General features: G+C 45.7%; 3 protein-coding genes across 12 annotated transcripts; 1 reads left to right on the plus strand and 2 right to left on the minus strand.

The window, feature by feature from the left end:
* Window positions 1-257: 257 nt before the first annotated feature.
* LOC130523798 (anti-Muellerian hormone type-2 receptor-like) lies at window positions 258-6780 on the minus strand. Of its 7 annotated transcripts, XM_057029350.1 has the most exons (13): window positions 6715-6780; window positions 5461-5501; window positions 4667-4858; window positions 4416-4583; window positions 3887-3985; window positions 3477-3580; window positions 3185-3406; window positions 2223-2337; window positions 1829-1983; window positions 1549-1705; window positions 1327-1466; window positions 1190-1257; window positions 258-902 (listed from the first exon to the last, which is right to left on the minus strand). In XM_057029350.1, exons 1-13 carry the CDS (start codon window positions 6762-6764, stop codon window positions 857-859), a joined length of 1557 nt encoding a protein of 518 aa, XP_056885330.1. In that variant the 5' UTR covers window positions 6765-6780; the 3' UTR covers window positions 258-856. The 7 variants fall into 7 exon arrangements, 6 of the variants coding, with proteins under 6 accessions (XP_056885330.1, XP_056885327.1, XP_056885331.1 ...); XM_057029347.1 differs by having other exon boundaries at window positions 258-1257; window positions 1549-1693; XM_057029351.1 differs by lacking the exon at window positions 1190-1257.
* LOC130523799 (cell division cycle-associated protein 7-like) lies at window positions 6225-9197 on the plus strand. Of its 3 annotated transcripts, none has more exons than XM_057029352.1 (9): window positions 6225-6364; window positions 6450-6563; window positions 6866-7225; window positions 7489-7584; window positions 7666-7809; window positions 7884-8027; window positions 8137-8286; window positions 8847-8983; window positions 9055-9197. In XM_057029352.1, exons 1-9 carry the CDS (start codon window positions 6362-6364, stop codon window positions 9095-9097), a joined length of 1191 nt encoding a protein of 396 aa, XP_056885332.1. In that variant the 5' UTR covers window positions 6225-6361; the 3' UTR covers window positions 9098-9197. The 3 variants fall into 3 exon arrangements, with proteins under 3 accessions (XP_056885332.1, XP_056885333.1, XP_056885334.1); XM_057029353.1 differs by having other exon boundaries at window positions 6234-6364; window positions 6450-6567; window positions 6876-7225; XM_057029354.1 differs by lacking the exon at window positions 6450-6563 and having other exon boundaries at window positions 6347-6364.
* sp1 (sp1 transcription factor) lies at window positions 9153-15895 on the minus strand. Of its 2 annotated transcripts, none has more exons than XM_057029342.1 (6): window positions 15746-15895; window positions 15006-15079; window positions 13028-14411; window positions 12281-12422; window positions 11050-11240; window positions 9153-10965 (listed from the first exon to the last, which is right to left on the minus strand). In XM_057029342.1, the coding sequence occupies exons 1-6, from the start codon at window positions 15750-15752 to the stop codon at window positions 10664-10666; spliced, it is 2100 nt and encodes a 699-aa protein (XP_056885322.1). In that variant the 5' UTR covers window positions 15753-15895; the 3' UTR covers window positions 9153-10663. The 2 variants fall into 2 exon arrangements, with proteins under 2 accessions (XP_056885322.1, XP_056885323.1); XM_057029343.1 differs by lacking the exon at window positions 15746-15895 and adding an exon at window positions 15524-15739.
* Window positions 15896-16234: the final 339 nt, after the last annotated feature.

The raw sequence follows: 16234 nt of genomic DNA on the forward strand, positions 1-16234 counted from the left end.
CTCCCTCTATTGTGAAACACATGACTCACTCACTTCCACCCCATTACATCATGGAAATTTGTTCGTCTATTGTATTTATTTACTTGGATATAAATAACGCAGGTTTATTATTGTTTATAAGGGTTAAAGTCTGTGACACACTTGCCCCTTATAACTATAATCCCCCCTCATTTTGTTCTATATTTCAGTAGGAAACCAGTACACAGCCTGACTGACAACCCCCCCCCCCCCACACACACACACACACATACACACTCTTTATCATTCAATGTTTATTGCTGTATGTACACATAAAGTGGCATGATAACAACACAGTTGCCGATTGTAAATGTGTTGGGTGGGGTGGTAAACAGAGCTGATATGATGAGCACAGATCAAGGCGTTTTTGCATTTTCTTGACTTCTTTATTCCTTTTGGGGTCCTGGGGAGGGTGAAGGCAGGTTACACCTGGATGAGTGAGCATTTGTGGGTTCGGTCCCTTGCTCATGGGTACCTCGGCAGTGCTCTGAAGGCGTTCTGGCACCATCCCGTACTACTGGAACGCCTTCCAATGCTTTGTCCGCACCGGGCCTTGAACCCACAACCCTCCCTTCTCAACCGAGTCTCCAACAGACTGACGAGTCTATCTTTGAGGGTTGACGAAAATTATTAGAGTCGCCATCTCGTGGCCAGTTTAAGAACAGCATCTTTTTGTCGTTTGAAAACAGCTGTGTTTAACACTGTCCTGTCCAGTTTCTGGTTACCATCTGTGGTAATTCCACAAGGCAATTAGAGGCCTTGAAATTAAAGACCTTATTCATTGTCATAGCCTTTAGTGTGTTGCACTGCTGATTGTTGATGCATCAAAACCTCTAGCTCACACCTCACCCCATGGGTTGTTGTTTGTTTCCTGTTGGTGGTACCTGTGGAGATGGTGCACAGGAAATAGATGTTTTTGAGTGGTTTTAATGTATGTTGGCAGACTTAGTAATAGATGCCAGTTAAAAAAAAATAGAAACCAGGCACAAAACTTGTTAAAGTAAAATTATACTTCGAGAACATAAAAGATATTCTAAGAAATACACAAATAAGGTGTAGCAGAGGATCAAATGGATACAGCTAAGCAGTTGCCACACAAATAGAAGCTTTCAGGTGCTTAACAGGTACATTATGGTAAGACTGAAGAGAGACCAGTCTGTCTGCAACGCACTGAGCAGACAGACGAGCATCTGGTTCAGAGTCCCAAGAATCTGTCAGAATCTCCTCCAAGGCAGACCCCTGCGAGTTATAAAAGAGTTGAGTTGAGTAACAAAACATGAACTGCATGGATATTATATTTAGGACTACCTGTGACAGCGCTTCCCAGTGTTGCGGTATGTAAGGTCTCATGCCCATGTGACACACTCGCAAAATGAGGCTCTCTATGGAGACATTGGCTCCCAGCTCAGATTCATATGGCAACTGATGCCGTGGAGGAGCATCACCGCCTGTAAACAGGATCAGAAAAACAAACACTGGGGGAAATGTCCTGCCTGCTGCACAGCACCTGCACATTGCTGCTCACTGTACCGTGACTGAAATCAGAGCAACACATCCAGATCTCCCACAGCAGCAGTGCCAGAGAGTAGACGTCGGCGTGCATCAGATACCATTTGTTGTGAAGATGGACAGAGCCTTCCAGGAGCTCAGGGGACATGTAGCGCAACGTGCCCCACTGAACGAGGTTCTGTAGTTAGAGTCAAGAGCTGCACGTTTTGCACATTGTGTTTTACGGCCAAAGCAGAAAAACGCACACAATTGCCCGAGCGATGGTTTTCACGCGTGTTTTAGGCGCGACGTCTCTGCTCACCAACGGGCTCGTTGTGTTGCTCTGTCTGTGACATCCTGAAAAAGAATGCAGGATGGCGGAACATCCGAAATCGCACAGGACGCAGGCGCCATCGGCTCTCACAAGCACGTTGGAGCTGCTCAGGTCGCCGTGAGCCACAGGTGGTTTGTGTGCATCTGCAAGAAAACGTGCGGCAAAGGATAGCAAAGTTTCTCAAACAAGATTGCCTTGTGTGGTTAGCATCAGAACTGAGCTGAGAGTTCCTTGCTTATGTATTGTAAATCCTTACAACCGTGCCAAGTTCAGAACAGATACAATACACACACACACACACACACACACACACACACACACACACACACACACACACACACACACACACACAACACACACACACACACACACACACACACACCGTGTCTATGGAGGTCAGAGTGAAGATAGGCTAGCCCCTGGGACAAAGAGAGGCATAACTTCAGTGATGACGTCCAGTCAACGGAGTTTTCACACAAGAACGTGCGGAGAGAACCCTGGAATCAAGAAATAAAGGCAGATGTTTATGTCAATGAGAACATGCCGGACCAGAGAAATGCAGAACACTGGGTAACAACTAACGTTACAGAAGAGGGGCAGGTACGCGCTTCTGTTGCTTTGAATAATGTAGAGTACTGATAGAAAACATCCTTCTTTCTGCTTTTCCTTTCCTCTCTTGTTGAAGCTGTGGGTACAGCGGAACCTGACAAATCCTGAATTTACTCATTGGAAGACACACGAAAAAGGCTGAATAATTACTCACAGCTCTGTTTTTGGTGTGTTGTGGTGCTGCCAACCAGCAGTAAGAAAAGTCCTGTTCCATATGGGAATAAGGAAGACCGCTGAGCTCTTAGAAACAGTAAATGAAGCAGATTTTTCCCCCTAGTCTTGTCCACATCTGTGTCTTGCTACTGCTGTCTCTGAGCTCTTCAGGCAGTTCTCTGGCTTGCAGAACAAACTCTAAGGCCTTATTCAGAGAGGTGTGCTTTAAAAGTCAGCTTCAGTCCATTTAATTCAACACAGCTGGACTCTGATGAAGATGTGGGACCATCTCAAAGCTGATCAAAAGAAATAGGGAGCACCTGACTGACCCACATGAGTGTGAATACTTATGTTCATTTAATGATGCAGTTTTCCCTTTTTTTCATTAATTTGTGGGAAAATTCATAAATTCCGGATTTGGGCTGTAGAATGTGGATTGATGAGGTGGGAAATTTTTTTTTTCTTTTCATTTTGACACGAGACATCACCATGACACAAGGTTTCTGAGGGTGTGAAGACTTTCCGTCCCCCCTGTATCTCGGTTCTTCTCACCACTCAGCAGAACGACGGCTCACAACTTACATTTTCAGCAAGTTGCAGGACAATGAGCCAGCTGTCTCCACAAGGCTTCCTCGCTGTTCCCAGGAAATGGACGATTCCACCGTGCCTCATTAGCGGGAGCTCGTAAATTTCCTTCTCTGCAGTAAATTTGCGTTTGCAGCTTGCAGGGAAAACCTTCACGGCTACTCTGGATTCCTGGTGTGTCCCAAGCCAAACCGTTGCAAAATTCCCACGGCACAAAACCTGCAGATGTACAACACTGAGATGAAAGCAGTGGTGATGTCATTCACCAGAATTTCGTTCACCTTCTCACCTGCTGCAGCTCAACGTCTGTAGCGTCAATGTCAGAAGGCTCCTTTTTTCGGTGGGAGCGCAGCAACGAGAAGTCATAAGTGTCAAGAGACCTTGAATTCTTATCTCAAATGGAGAGAGCAGATGGGAAAAGGCTTCACTTGAAATGATATGACTTAAAGGGTGCTTTAAATTAAAGAGGCTGACTGAGGAGCGAAGAGAAATGTGTTTGAAGAGTCACACAGAAAGGATGGAAGCACAAAGGAGTGTCAGAGCAGAGATAAACGCCAAGGTCAGTTCAGCTGAGTGAATAGAGGGATCCAAGGTCAAACTACATTTACAAAAAGGGTGAATGGTGGCTTCAAAATGCGGGGGATGTTTTTTGTGATACAAAATCTGTTTGATAAAGAACAATGTATCTTTTCTACTTACTTTTCACCGTGAAGAAGTTTCTGGACTGGATGGCAACAATCAGGAGGCCGAGGGCGAGCAAGATTCCAATCGAAATGAGAGCGGTTGTCATGGTTTCATCTAAAAGCACCATAAATGACAAATGATTAATAATGTTTTAAAAAGCACAGTAGAAAACATATGGTCTTAGCTTGGAAAGTACCGGTAATCTTTCCATTTGGGGGGGATTTCTAATACAAAATAATTTGTTTGGTAACATTGGAATGAATTTAATGTAGAATTAGTCTTTCCTTTCTGGAGGAGTACATTCCAGTTTGAGTGTTATCAAGAATATGGAAAGAGGAGCTGATTCTTTTACTGCAGCCTTCCACCGGGAGGCGTCGTACTCCCATTTGGGGAGCTGTGCCATGATTCCGAGAGACTGGATTGATTTTTGGAATTTTATTTATTTATTGAGGTTTTTCCATGAACATCATGCCAGAACCACAAAGAAAGGCTCCTAATGATTTCTCAGGAGCGCAGAGCACGTGGCGCAGATGTGGCGCGACACCTTTGTAATAGGAGCTGGCGTGTTGAGACTCGTCATGTGCGTTTTGGCTCCAGGTGACGTTGCTGTTGCACAGGTCCGTGTTGCAAACGCACTTGAAGGTGCGGACATTCCGGAACACCTGGGCCTTGCAGGTTGTGTCTGTGCAGCGCTTCTCCACTTTATCACAAGCTGCAACAGAAGAAATCAACAGCGAGGATGCACAGACATTCCTTTTGAATGTAATCCAGCCGTCCTTGTTTGTATCTCCTCACCGAGAACGTCAGCCTTGGGCCGGCCATCGATCACCACGTAGTAGCCAACACAGCACTGGGTGTTCTTGCAGAGCTGCACCGACCCGCTCACATTGCCAGCAGTTGTGTACACGTCCCCCTTGTCAGTCACATGGTACGCACAGCGTCTCTGCTGTGGAGAAGATTGACTGGAGACACTTATTAGGATGCATTCTGTTGAGGAAGACAGAGGAGGAACAGCCACTGGCAAAGGACTGAATACCGGATTCATGATTTGTGCTTCAATGGGTCAGTATTATTACTGATAGATTATTAACTTTGTTAAAGAGTCCTTCAGTCAGACCCACTTGAGCATTCTTTAAATCTGTGTAGCCTTCCAAATAATAGAGAAGACCCACACTGATAAAACCCCTCAAAAAAAACAACCCACAAAAACCCTCCAGTTAGAAAAATGGAAATGTTTTAATTTGGGGTAAACTATATATCTTTCAGCACACAAGACATTAATGATAAAAACATTTAAGGAGGGTTCGACCTTGTGGTTGAGCGATGTCTTAATGTCCCACACAAAAATGTTGTCATCCATGTACAAAAGCATTTATCTGATACATCGTTTCATGATTAAATTGGGACCTTTTAACTAAAGCCTAAGTATTCCTTAAAGTCAAAAGTGTCACTGTTAAAAACACGATGACTGCATTATTCATGCCCCAATCCTAAATAGAAACACTCACACTGTTACATTTAAAGTCAAGCATGCAGATTATTTACAAAAATCCTGTGATATTTGATCTTTGAATAGTGAATGTACTCACCCACAGCTAAAGTCAGCAACTGTTGCAGGATCATGGTGACTCTGGGAACAGAAATTTAGACCCATCTCAAGTGAATGGTTATCAGTCCTGGGAATGTGAGAGGAGTTTCCCCACATTTTCCAGCAACACTCCCACTGATGCACACCTGCATGAACAACACACTCTGTCTGCTGTACAAAAATAATAATTCTAATACAACTGAGTACACGACAAACCATTACAGAACAGGGAGAGGAAATATTTGAAAGAATGAATCTAATAAATGAAGCAGTAAATATTGGATCCTGACCTTCTGGCTCCCTCTTGTGGCATCTCTGGAGCACTAGTATGGCACACAGCATGTAGGCGTCTATTAAAATGTATGTGTGCCTAGGTTTGTTTTTTGTTTGTTTTTAAGTTGAATTTGCGTTTGAATATTATTGTGGTGAACACACAATCAAAATGCCAGTAAGAAATTCCAAAATGGAATCGAGATTCACAATGTTTAAGAGGAAAATTAGAACACGGGTTGAGAAAAAAACATTGCAACGGGTTGCATTAAAATCAGGATGTTTGCATCCTTAACAGTAACGATTGGAAATGAGTTTGAGTAAGTATAAAGATTTAATCAAAGTTGAGATACCTTTACCTGAATTATGATGTTTTTGCTTCACTTAAGAAAACTATTAATTTATTTTTTTCCAAACCTTGACTAAGACGAGCATTACTTGCACAGCGTGTCCCCTGAGGGCGGAGTCACGAAAAAGTAGAGTTTCTTTGCTTTTCTCTCTCAGGCGTGCTGACTTGGGTCATGAACCACGCGTACCCATTCCTTATTAGCCTATGTGGCGCAGGTGGACCACGCTGACCTACAATTAACTTTCAGGATTACTCTTCACCATTCACGATCATCAAGTTTAACATGGTAACAGAGGTTAATTACGTCGTAGTCAATGCTAATAAGCAGTAAACCGTATAGTCAGCCTTTTGTGTTTTAATCCAAACTTTAGGAAGGGGAGCGGTCCAAGGCTAAGAAGCTAGCTGTAGCCGAAGTGTTTGCTGACGACTCTGAAAATGAACAAACTTTTTACGGATTTTCTGACAGTGAAATTGGAGATCACTGGGTAGGTAATGTCTCTCTTAAATGTGGTAAAACTCAGCACCACAGTGGTAACAAAATAGTGTTTTTTTATGGCAGCATGATCATTGATCGCAATGCGCTCTCACCAGTATAAATACAGATGACTCGTTAAAGGATTATAAATCTATGTTTACCTTTTCAAAAATGGAGGTTTATGTCGCTTTAAAGTACGGATACAATACATTGACGAAGCATCTATGGGCAACTACTGTTAAATAACAACATCTGAGTGTTACTTTTCAAGCATTTAAAAAAAAAAAAAGGCATCTTTTAATATCTCTTCAGAATTCAGCAGATGAAGATGATGATGAAGCTGAGCCTGACCTGTCCCCCAAGCAGCCAAGACCCACACCAGGTGCCTTCACCTTCAGATTAAGGGTGGCTCTCCGCTCCACCCAGCAGCCTGCGGAAGAGGAGGAAGACGAAGATGAGGTAAAGGACAAGAAGAAGAGCAAAGTGAAGGAGGAGGTCCAGCACGCCCGTCAGACAAAGGGAGTGAGACATCTTAAGTTCAAAGGTGAACTTGTGGACACACCGGTGACCCTTCCGTCTCCTCCTGAGGATCATGGATCTGACTGTGCGTTGGACGTGCCAGATTCTTTCCTGAGCAGGAGAGAACAGAACATCAAAGCCAATAAAGCGATGGTAAACTGCCTTTTTTTGTGCATTTATAAAAGAACAGGGCAAAATAAGGAGGGGGGAGAGCACATGACCAATCAGCCCTTACTTTAAAACTCTATCAAAAACAGACAGAAGTTTTGTTTTTTTTTTTTTATTAAATCAAGATTAGTCCAATTATCCTTTTTTAATGTTGAATATGCTGCCAACCGTGCAGATTTGGCTGGAAAGTGTTCAGAGTTACTAAAGTAGCTGAATCCGGGTGTCCACATGGTGTCGGTCTCTTTCAGTTGGCCCAGCTGATGGCAGACCTGCAGAAGATGCCAGGAGGTGCAGGCCTGTTGAGAAAACAAGAGGCCAAGCAGAAGACAAAGGAGAAGGGTTCTGTGAGCTCCGTCATTAGCGTTCAGACACTGCGACAAGCAAACAGGTGCATGTGCTGAGGTGCTCTGCTCAACTGTGCGCAGCGGCCGCCGCGTTTGGGAGGAGAGGCCAGGAGGAATCCAGAGCGGGCGTCTCGCCGACTGACCCGCTCTATGGGAGGAGCTGAGTCTCAGTCGACGCCGAAAGATGAAGAACTGGAGCTGAGCTTGGAGGAGGAGCTGCTGGAGGTCACTTTCCACTTGTGAGGGACGGTGGGGAAAAACCTTTTCCTGCCTTCTTATACAAACAAGTTGCCTTGCAGGTCCGTCGAACTCCCCGGCGCCAAGGCACGCCGCGGCCGAATCGGTCCAAGCCTCACGTGATCCGTCCTGTGGAGGACATCACTGAGGACGACATCCAGCTGGTGGCGGACAACATGACTGACAAAGTCTACAACAGCGCCATAGTGAGTTGGGAGCCAGTCGCCCCAGTATTGTTCAGTTTCCAAACCAGCAGCGCATTTAGTTTAAAAACAACGAATGAACCGGAACCAATTTGTTTCTCGCTGCCTCCAGGGTTCCACCTGCCACCAGTGCCGTCAGAAGACGGTGGACACCAAGACGTGCTGCCGAAGCGCTGACTGTCGGGGGATCCAGGGGCAGTTCTGCGGACCGTGTCTGAGGAACAGATACGGGGAGGACGTCAGGAAGGCGCTAATTGATCCGGTGAGATGACTGAAACCAACACTGCGCACACAGATTTCCCTCTTTCTGTGCGTTTAAACTCTATTGTTAAGGTCATTTCCCAGCCGCCGACAGATTTCTCTCAGTAAATGTTGAACTCTGGTTGCATAAGCAGCAAAGTTCACCTTTAAAACACTGGAGTGGAAGCCTGGCAACTCTCCCTGGGTTTATATCACCTGCTAATTTTGGTTTAGGTGGGACATGAGCCAACAATATATATTTAGTAGTGTTTAATATCTACAATGTTAAATTCCTGATTGAGATTGCTTGTGTATTGTTGTCAGGGCAACACACGTGGTTTACCTGTGGACAGCAGCAGGAAGTGGAGGGAAAACCAAGTTTCCTGATTTAAAATATTATGAGTTTAGTAGCCTAAAACTCTTCCAATTTAACCACATTTAATCCGAACAAAGGCGGTGGACTGTGTTTTTATCCTTGAACAATTTAAAAAAATATATATATATATCACATCACACATTCTATCAGCTCGCCGTTTTGCCCCTTTAAAAACGATGTGTGTGTAATTTTGTCTCTCTCTCCAGGAGTGGAAGTGTCCTCCCTGCCGTGGCATCTGCAACTGCAGCTTCTGCCGCCAGCGTGACGGCCGCTGCCCGACGGGTATCCTCTTCCCCCTGGCTCAGTACCACGGCTTCTCCGACGTCCACTCCTACCTCCTCAGGTGTGCGGGGACGCTCGTTTCTAGCTAAATATTTTCCCAGCATTTCCTTCAAATGTAGTTTCTCTTTACAGCCTTCGCAACAAGCTGAAGAGCGAGGAGGGCGTAGACATGTGAGGACGGGTTTAAATGTTCCACGTGCTTCGAGGTTCAACAAAATTGAGACAAGCGGTGATTTTTAAATGAATAAAGCGGTTTATCCAAGTTTACAAAGAAATGAGACATTTGATTTTAATCCAGCTGATGGCATTTGTAGTTGTGTACATACAATATAAAAATCCCTTATTTAAAACTGACAGACAAATAAGAGCACTTGTTGAATAAGTAGGTGAGTGAAGTCTCAAAGGAGTTTCAGCAACTTGTATTTTGAGGGGGGAAAAAAAACTTCCCTCATGGAAAAATATATATTTAAGAAGCATCTTTTTGGAACAGGTTGTGAACTTTACACCTTGAGCTGAACGTTACAATCAGATTTGAGTTTGATAAACAGAGATTTTGCAGTTGTGCTTCCTAAAGTGTGCATGAACCTTTGGCTTTGAGCTGACATTTGTGCTGTCTGGACATCAGGAAAGAAATGCTCCATCCTGATCAATGCTGCTTCAAGAAGAAACACCTCCACAGAAAGAAATGAACAGTTTCAGAGGAGCAGAATAACAAAACAATTTAGAGGGAATATCTGGACTGAACAGACTGCATTTGTTTACACATTTAATCTACATACATATAAAAGTAATAATGTGATTGTACATGAGGTTCATACAACTGAAAGGCAATGTCTTTCAAATGCGTAAGCCCAAGTCAAATTTAGAAATTACATTACCAAAAAAAGAAAATACATAGAACCAATATTTTTGCCATGATAAACATCAAAGCATGATGGCTTGAAAGTGTACCTACATAAGAGGTTAGAGCAGGGCTGTCCAGAGCCAGTCCTTCAGGTCTGCAACCCAGCCGGGCTTTTGCTCTACCGGGCAGGAACCCTCGCCCTTTGGATCCCACTGGGAGACGTTTCTGACCGGTACCACAGAAAAGCCAGCTGGACTCGGCTCTCAAGGACTGGGTTTGTTCAACCCCCTGGGCTAAAGGGTCATTCTCAGGATTTCAGCGGCCTGATATTAGTGCTTATAAGCTCCCACCTCGCTGTGACCTTATATATTATTTCCTACTAATAGGTGAGCAGTAAATCATTCTGGGATTATTGGTCTGGAAAAATAGCATTTTCCTAAACCAAGCCATAGAAGTGAATCCAATACTTGCTGTTCATTATTTCAAATATAGGGCTGAATTAAAGAAAACTGGGCTATGTGGGCCAATAAGCCTCAAGGACACATTCGATACAGCAGCCCAGTTTGAGAGGAGACACCTGAGATAAAGAAGGACAGGTCGTGAAGCTCTCAGCCTCCGTTTATGTCAAGTGTGCCAATCCTGGTGATCTACTGCAATCCCATCATCAATTACGATTTAATCTTCTCAATGTTAGTGTAGCCATTTCCATTTAGAGGAAATAAGACATTTCTCTAGCCTAACATTTTACTCCATCCCCATCCTTTAAATGCCACTGGTGTCCTCCATCTAGCGGGAGACGAAAAATCCATCCTTCTGACTCTATTCTCTCATTTAACATCGTCCGTTGTGTGTAACCATCTCTCCTGAAGCTCCTTTACACCAACCCTCTACCGTCTCTTAGTAGCTGTTACCGTTCATTGGGTGAAGGTCCACCTGCATCATGTTGAGCCCGCTGCTGGCTAGCCGTGCTATGCTCTCTGCTGATAAGGTTTCCATGGTGACGATGGTGTGTTGATCCGAAGCCGCTCCTGCTCCCTGTTCCACTTTTGTCCCGACGGCAGTGGGGTCGGAGGAGCCGGCGATGCCACTTGCGGAGGCCGCCGGTACCTTCTTATTCGTGTGGGTCTTGATGTGCTTGGAGAGATGATCGCTGCGCATGAAACGTTTGGGGCACTCTGGACACGCAAACCTTTTTTCACCTGAAACCGCACGAGAGACAATCAGTCCAGGGGCATCGACGACATGGCCGTCACCAAAATGTCAGCCTAGATCGTGGGTGTCACCTGTGTGCGTCCTCTTGTGGCGCTGGAGCTCATCTGAACGTGTGAAGCGCTTGCCGCAAAAGGACCAGCTGCAGACGAAGGGCCGCTCGCCCGTGTGCCAGCGCAGGTGAGCCCTCAAATGCGATGTCTTGCCGTATATCTTTCCACAGCCGGAGATGTGACATATGTGCTGCTTCTTTTTAGTCGGGTCACTAAAGTCAAAAAGGAAAAATCTCAATTACAGAGTTGTGGGAGGTCACTGCATGATGACCTAAAGATTAAGATATGGATGCACAGAAGGCAACGACGTGGCTTAAAGGTCATTTGTACCGTTTTTTAAGACCATAAGGCGCACCTAAAACACTGAGATTTTCTCAAAAATCGACGGTGCGCCTTCTAATATGGAGCGCCTTGTGTGTGCTGTGTGCCTTTGGTAGGTGCACTACGGTAAACGCTCCGCCAATCGATTAGCGACACCAACGCGTAAGGATCCCTTAAAATGGCGCCGGTCAAGCGAGACCTATATGAATGAGGCTTACTTTAAACTGCAGGCCATCGAATATGCGGCTGAAAATGGCAATCGAGCAATCTTAGTGTTTTCGCTTTATGAGGCGGCGGCATCTCTCCATACGCGCGAGGAAAACTGTTGCGCAGCGGCTGCCCGCGGACTACCAGGAGAGGGCGGCCATCTTCCGCACCTACTGCCGCGACAAGATAACGGCGCCCAGCCACATCTATGAGGCAGCGGCGGGCAAGTTATGCCACCATATGCGGGTGGATTGTAGACGCATGGGCTATAATACCGTCTTCATGTATTGTAAGAGCTTTCACAAAATCAACGCTGAAGCGGAACCGGTCGGTGAGTCTGATTCAGATGATTAAGAAGAGGAATTCGGGATGTTGGACATTGAAATAGCGCAGCTGTTTAATTCAGAAACAGAAGATGAAATGTTTGATGGTTTTGTGGCGGAAGAATGAATATTTTGTTCAATAAATGTGTCAAAACTCACTGTTTTACTTCCCTTGTCATTTTTTACTGTATGTTTCAGCATGCGCCCAATGATACGGTGCGCCTTGTGTATGTTTTTATGTTTTAAATACAGAAATAGCACCCATAACTGAGACTGTGCCTTTTGATACAGGGCGCCTTATGGTCGTGTAAATACAGTAGCTCTGGACTCTTAAAAAGGCTTCATGGTGCAGAACAGTTGTGTGTTAAAGGCAGAGGCAGGAAGTTAGTGCAGCAGCATACCGTCCTTCTCCGTCCTTGCAGAATGGGCACGTGCAGGCTTCCCGACGGTTGCGTCTTCCTTGAGGAGGTGGGCTCATATCCCCCTCGTCTATAGCTGTGCCATCATCCAAAGTGTCTCCACCACTATGGAGGTTTTGGTCGCCTGCAGGTACAAGAGAGCAAAATACTCAACTGTTAGAAGTAGTTGAGGCCTTTTATTTAACAAATGACACAGTTTCTGATCCAAGAAAGTTTTCAAACATCCAGCTCACACCAGGAGTGTATTTAAAGTGAGAATGCAAATAAAATATAATACAATATAAATGGGAAAGAAAGCCAAGAGCCAAAGAGTCCATATGTGATTACAAGTTACACCCACATATGACACACACAGTAGTGCTAAGTGATCATGGAAGAGGCGTTAACCCCAGGCAAAACATGCACGCACAACACATGCACGCACACACACACAGGTGCAGAGAGTCATAGAGCTGCTGAGCCAACAACTGGTAAAACCAGTAAACAGCAAACACAATGAGCAAGCAGATTAATCCCCAGATACAGGATGATTTGCATTTAAGAGCAAATATCTGGAGGGAAAATTTCGAGCAAATAGTTCACAGGAATTAACTTGGGGTGGGGGATTATAATAATTGTCAGATTGTCTTTAACTTATTCATATGACATGTTAAACAAAATAAACCATCTAATTCAAATGTTCCTAGTGGCACCAATGAGTAAAAAAAAGAACTCTCCAAACAGACTGACCTGCTGTATTGGCGAGGGTGATGGGAACGGTCTGCAGCTGCAGCCCAGAACCTCCAAGAGTGTTGAGATTTATGGTCTGGATGCCTGGGATCTGCACTGCGTTAACAGAGACCCCCGCGGCTGCAGCGGCTCCTTGAGCCTGGCCGAGCTGCGGCAGAGTCTGCACCGGAGCCAGTGTGATCTGCGGTCCTGCGGGATTCTGGATCTGAATGGTCTGCCAGCTCACCTGACCGTTGGGGCCCACGGTGTGCAGCAGGATGGAGCCCGTGTTGGGCATGATCTGAAGGTTCTGAAGCCCTTCCTGGCTAATTGTAGGAGCAGCGAATACCTGACCGCCGGCGGTCGCAACGGTGCCGGCCTGGATCGGCTGGAGGGTGGCCCCGCCTTGGATGACCTGCTGAGGCTGGATGAGGATCTGCTGTTGCGGCTGCCCTTCTCTGCTCTCAGGCTGTATTGGGACTCCCAAATTTGCTGTGTTCTGCTGAAAGGTCATCACACCATTGCTGTTCTGCGTTTGGGTCAATCCATAAGAAGTGGCAGTCTGTGCGGTAGACACACTCGTCACGTATCCTGTCGAGCCGGTCGAAGACACCGGCTGCTGCTGCTGCGTAACTTGGTTTCGGGCAGTATCGCCCCCGTTTGTATCTGCCCCTGTGCCGCCAGTTGCCGTACTGATGGGCAACAAGGTGATGTTTCCATTGAGAGACACTGGCATATTTGCCAGGAACTGGGGTTGGTTTTTGAGCATGCCATTTCCTAAGCTGATATTCTGAATGGGAATGGCCCCCTGAATGAGACTGGGCATTGTTATGATGTTTCCTGCGGTGCCAGCTCTGTTTGTGGCGGCTATGAGCTGCTGCCCATTAGGAGAGGATACGATTTGAAACTGCTGTCCTGGAGCCGCGGCTGCAGGAACGGCAGACTCCTGCTGAGCATGTGCCAACTGCAGTGGCTGACCATCTATCGTCTGGAACTGGGGAATAACCTGGTACTGAATATTGGGCATCACACCCGATATGGTGGTGAGAACCTGCTGACCGGGCATGGATGGAGCCTGAGCTACGACATATTGCTGTGGCTGGTGCTGTTGTCCCTGAGTGCTTCCAACAGCCGCTGATGGCGACAGCAGCTGTCTGCTCTTTCCCGCGTCCCCGCCCGCCATCACTGCCGAGGAGTCGGTGGTGGCGGTGTTGGCACCCGAAGACGCTTGAATGTTTAAGGGGATAACTTGCCAGCCGTTGGAATTTGAGGTAAAAGCACCCTGGTTTAGCTCGAGCTGTTGCTGCTGGTTTTGCTGGTCTGAAGGGGAATCGCTCTCTCCTGGAGTGTCGATTCGGCTGCACGTCGCTGCCAGCAAGGCGAGGGGAGACGGCTGCTGCGAGTCCTGGAAGAAGGGAAACTTGCATTGTAGAATTACGGCTGGAACTCACTGCTGAGTAATTACAACAAGCAACGCGCTCTTTTGTGCGACTACTTTGCACAGCAGTGGCTGGTTAGGCCTATTTTACATCATAAAGTCCCGATGTGAGGCTGGTCCAGAGGGAAGAAGGGTGGGAGACTATGGGAGGGACCGCATTTTTTTTCTAAAGCAGCAGCCGCGGGATCGCCTTCCCCTCCCCCCAAACCCACCCATCTCCCCTCCCACACTTTATTTTGCCCTATAAACTGACACAGTAGCTTAGCCACCCCCTCCAAGGCCAGCCAAATGGGCTGAGCAAAATGCTCATGAAGTGCCGGGGTTTGATGGGAACACCCCGTGTGGGTGAAATTTACCTGCCCATTCCCCACCCCAGTGACATGTGCTCCGCACAGGAAAATCAACAATCCGCCAAAAAAAAAGGAGCTCACACACGGAAATTACACAGTGAAACTGATCGGGGAGCACACAACTGTATCAGCGGCTGTTGGTTAATGTTTCCTGGTTGACAGTAATCCATTTAGATTAAAGAAAAAGCGCCGAGTCCGTCGGTTAACCTACTTGTGAGTTTGTATTCCGCTTTTGATTGAAGCCTCCACCGCTCTCCAAAGCGGCCATTTCACCTTGCTGCTGATCTACGGGGAAAGAGGAGTTCGTAAGATGACTTACCATTGTCACGAAGTTCTGGCTAAACGGGCGCACTGTCAAACCTTGTAAACGTCAAAAATCAACACAAAAGTGATGCGACAAATATAAATATAAATGCGTACACACACACATGCGTGGCCGCCTTCACGACAGGTCAACTATCAAAGATCCGTACTGTGTTGGAAATCAAGCAGATGAAAGGAGACATTCAAATCTCTGGTAGAAGTGCTCAAACTAGCTAGCGACTTGACTAAGCTAAGCTAACAGTAACCCATCGCTGTTATGGAAAAATGCTAATGTTACGCACTGGCGGTAGACATGGACACCGTTTCAAACTCAGAACCCTGGACACATCGTCACCAACTCCACCGTAAATTAAAATCACCCAATGTGCAAATATCAATGCAAGTTATAAAGCGAAGTTCCATTACCGTGAAAAGCTTGGCTAGCCTTGTTGGCTAAATGTTGTTAGCTAAGTACCGACAATTAGCAGTTAAATAGTCATGTACTTAAAACAGCTTGAGAAATTAGCCAAAGTATATAATATCATGCTTATAACAGTGATTAAATTCTAAAAACAAGTTTCTGTGTTGGGCAGTAGAGTTAATGCTGCGCCCCCAACATGCCTCTGAATTTTAAAAAAGTTCACTTACTGCTCATAATTTCAAGACGGGAGGAGTTTCTCTGGTCTTTTTTCGAGTTGACAACTTTTCACAACTTCACAGAAACTTGATGGGCTCCCCCTATGAAGGAGAAACACAGGTGCGTTCGATTTATGGGCCCGCGTATCCTTTCCACGTAGCCGCCAGCACTTCAACCCTCCTCAACGCCACAATGTAAAATAACATAACATAAAACACCCTTGTAAAAAAATTGCAGGAATTTGCGCTCTTAGGGGATACCTTGCCTATGTATGAATAACGAATAATAATCGCCCAAATCAACTAAGAAGTCGAAGACGATTAAACTGAAAGTGGTTTGGTTAAGCATCAAGCCACATTTTAACTTATAAAGAATCCTGTCACAAAGTCAAAAACCAACAATATAGGCCACTTTTGGTTATTTATATGAACACAGTAAAGCTGCGACACATTTTGGTGCATTTTCTCATTGAAACGTATTTGCGTCTTTACACCGCTATT

Source organism: Takifugu flavidus, chromosome 4 (assembly GCF_003711565.1).
Source record: "Takifugu flavidus isolate HTHZ2018 chromosome 4, ASM371156v2, whole genome shotgun sequence".
In the NCBI taxonomy this organism is placed as follows: Eukaryota; Metazoa; Chordata; class Actinopteri; order Tetraodontiformes; family Tetraodontidae; genus Takifugu; species Takifugu flavidus.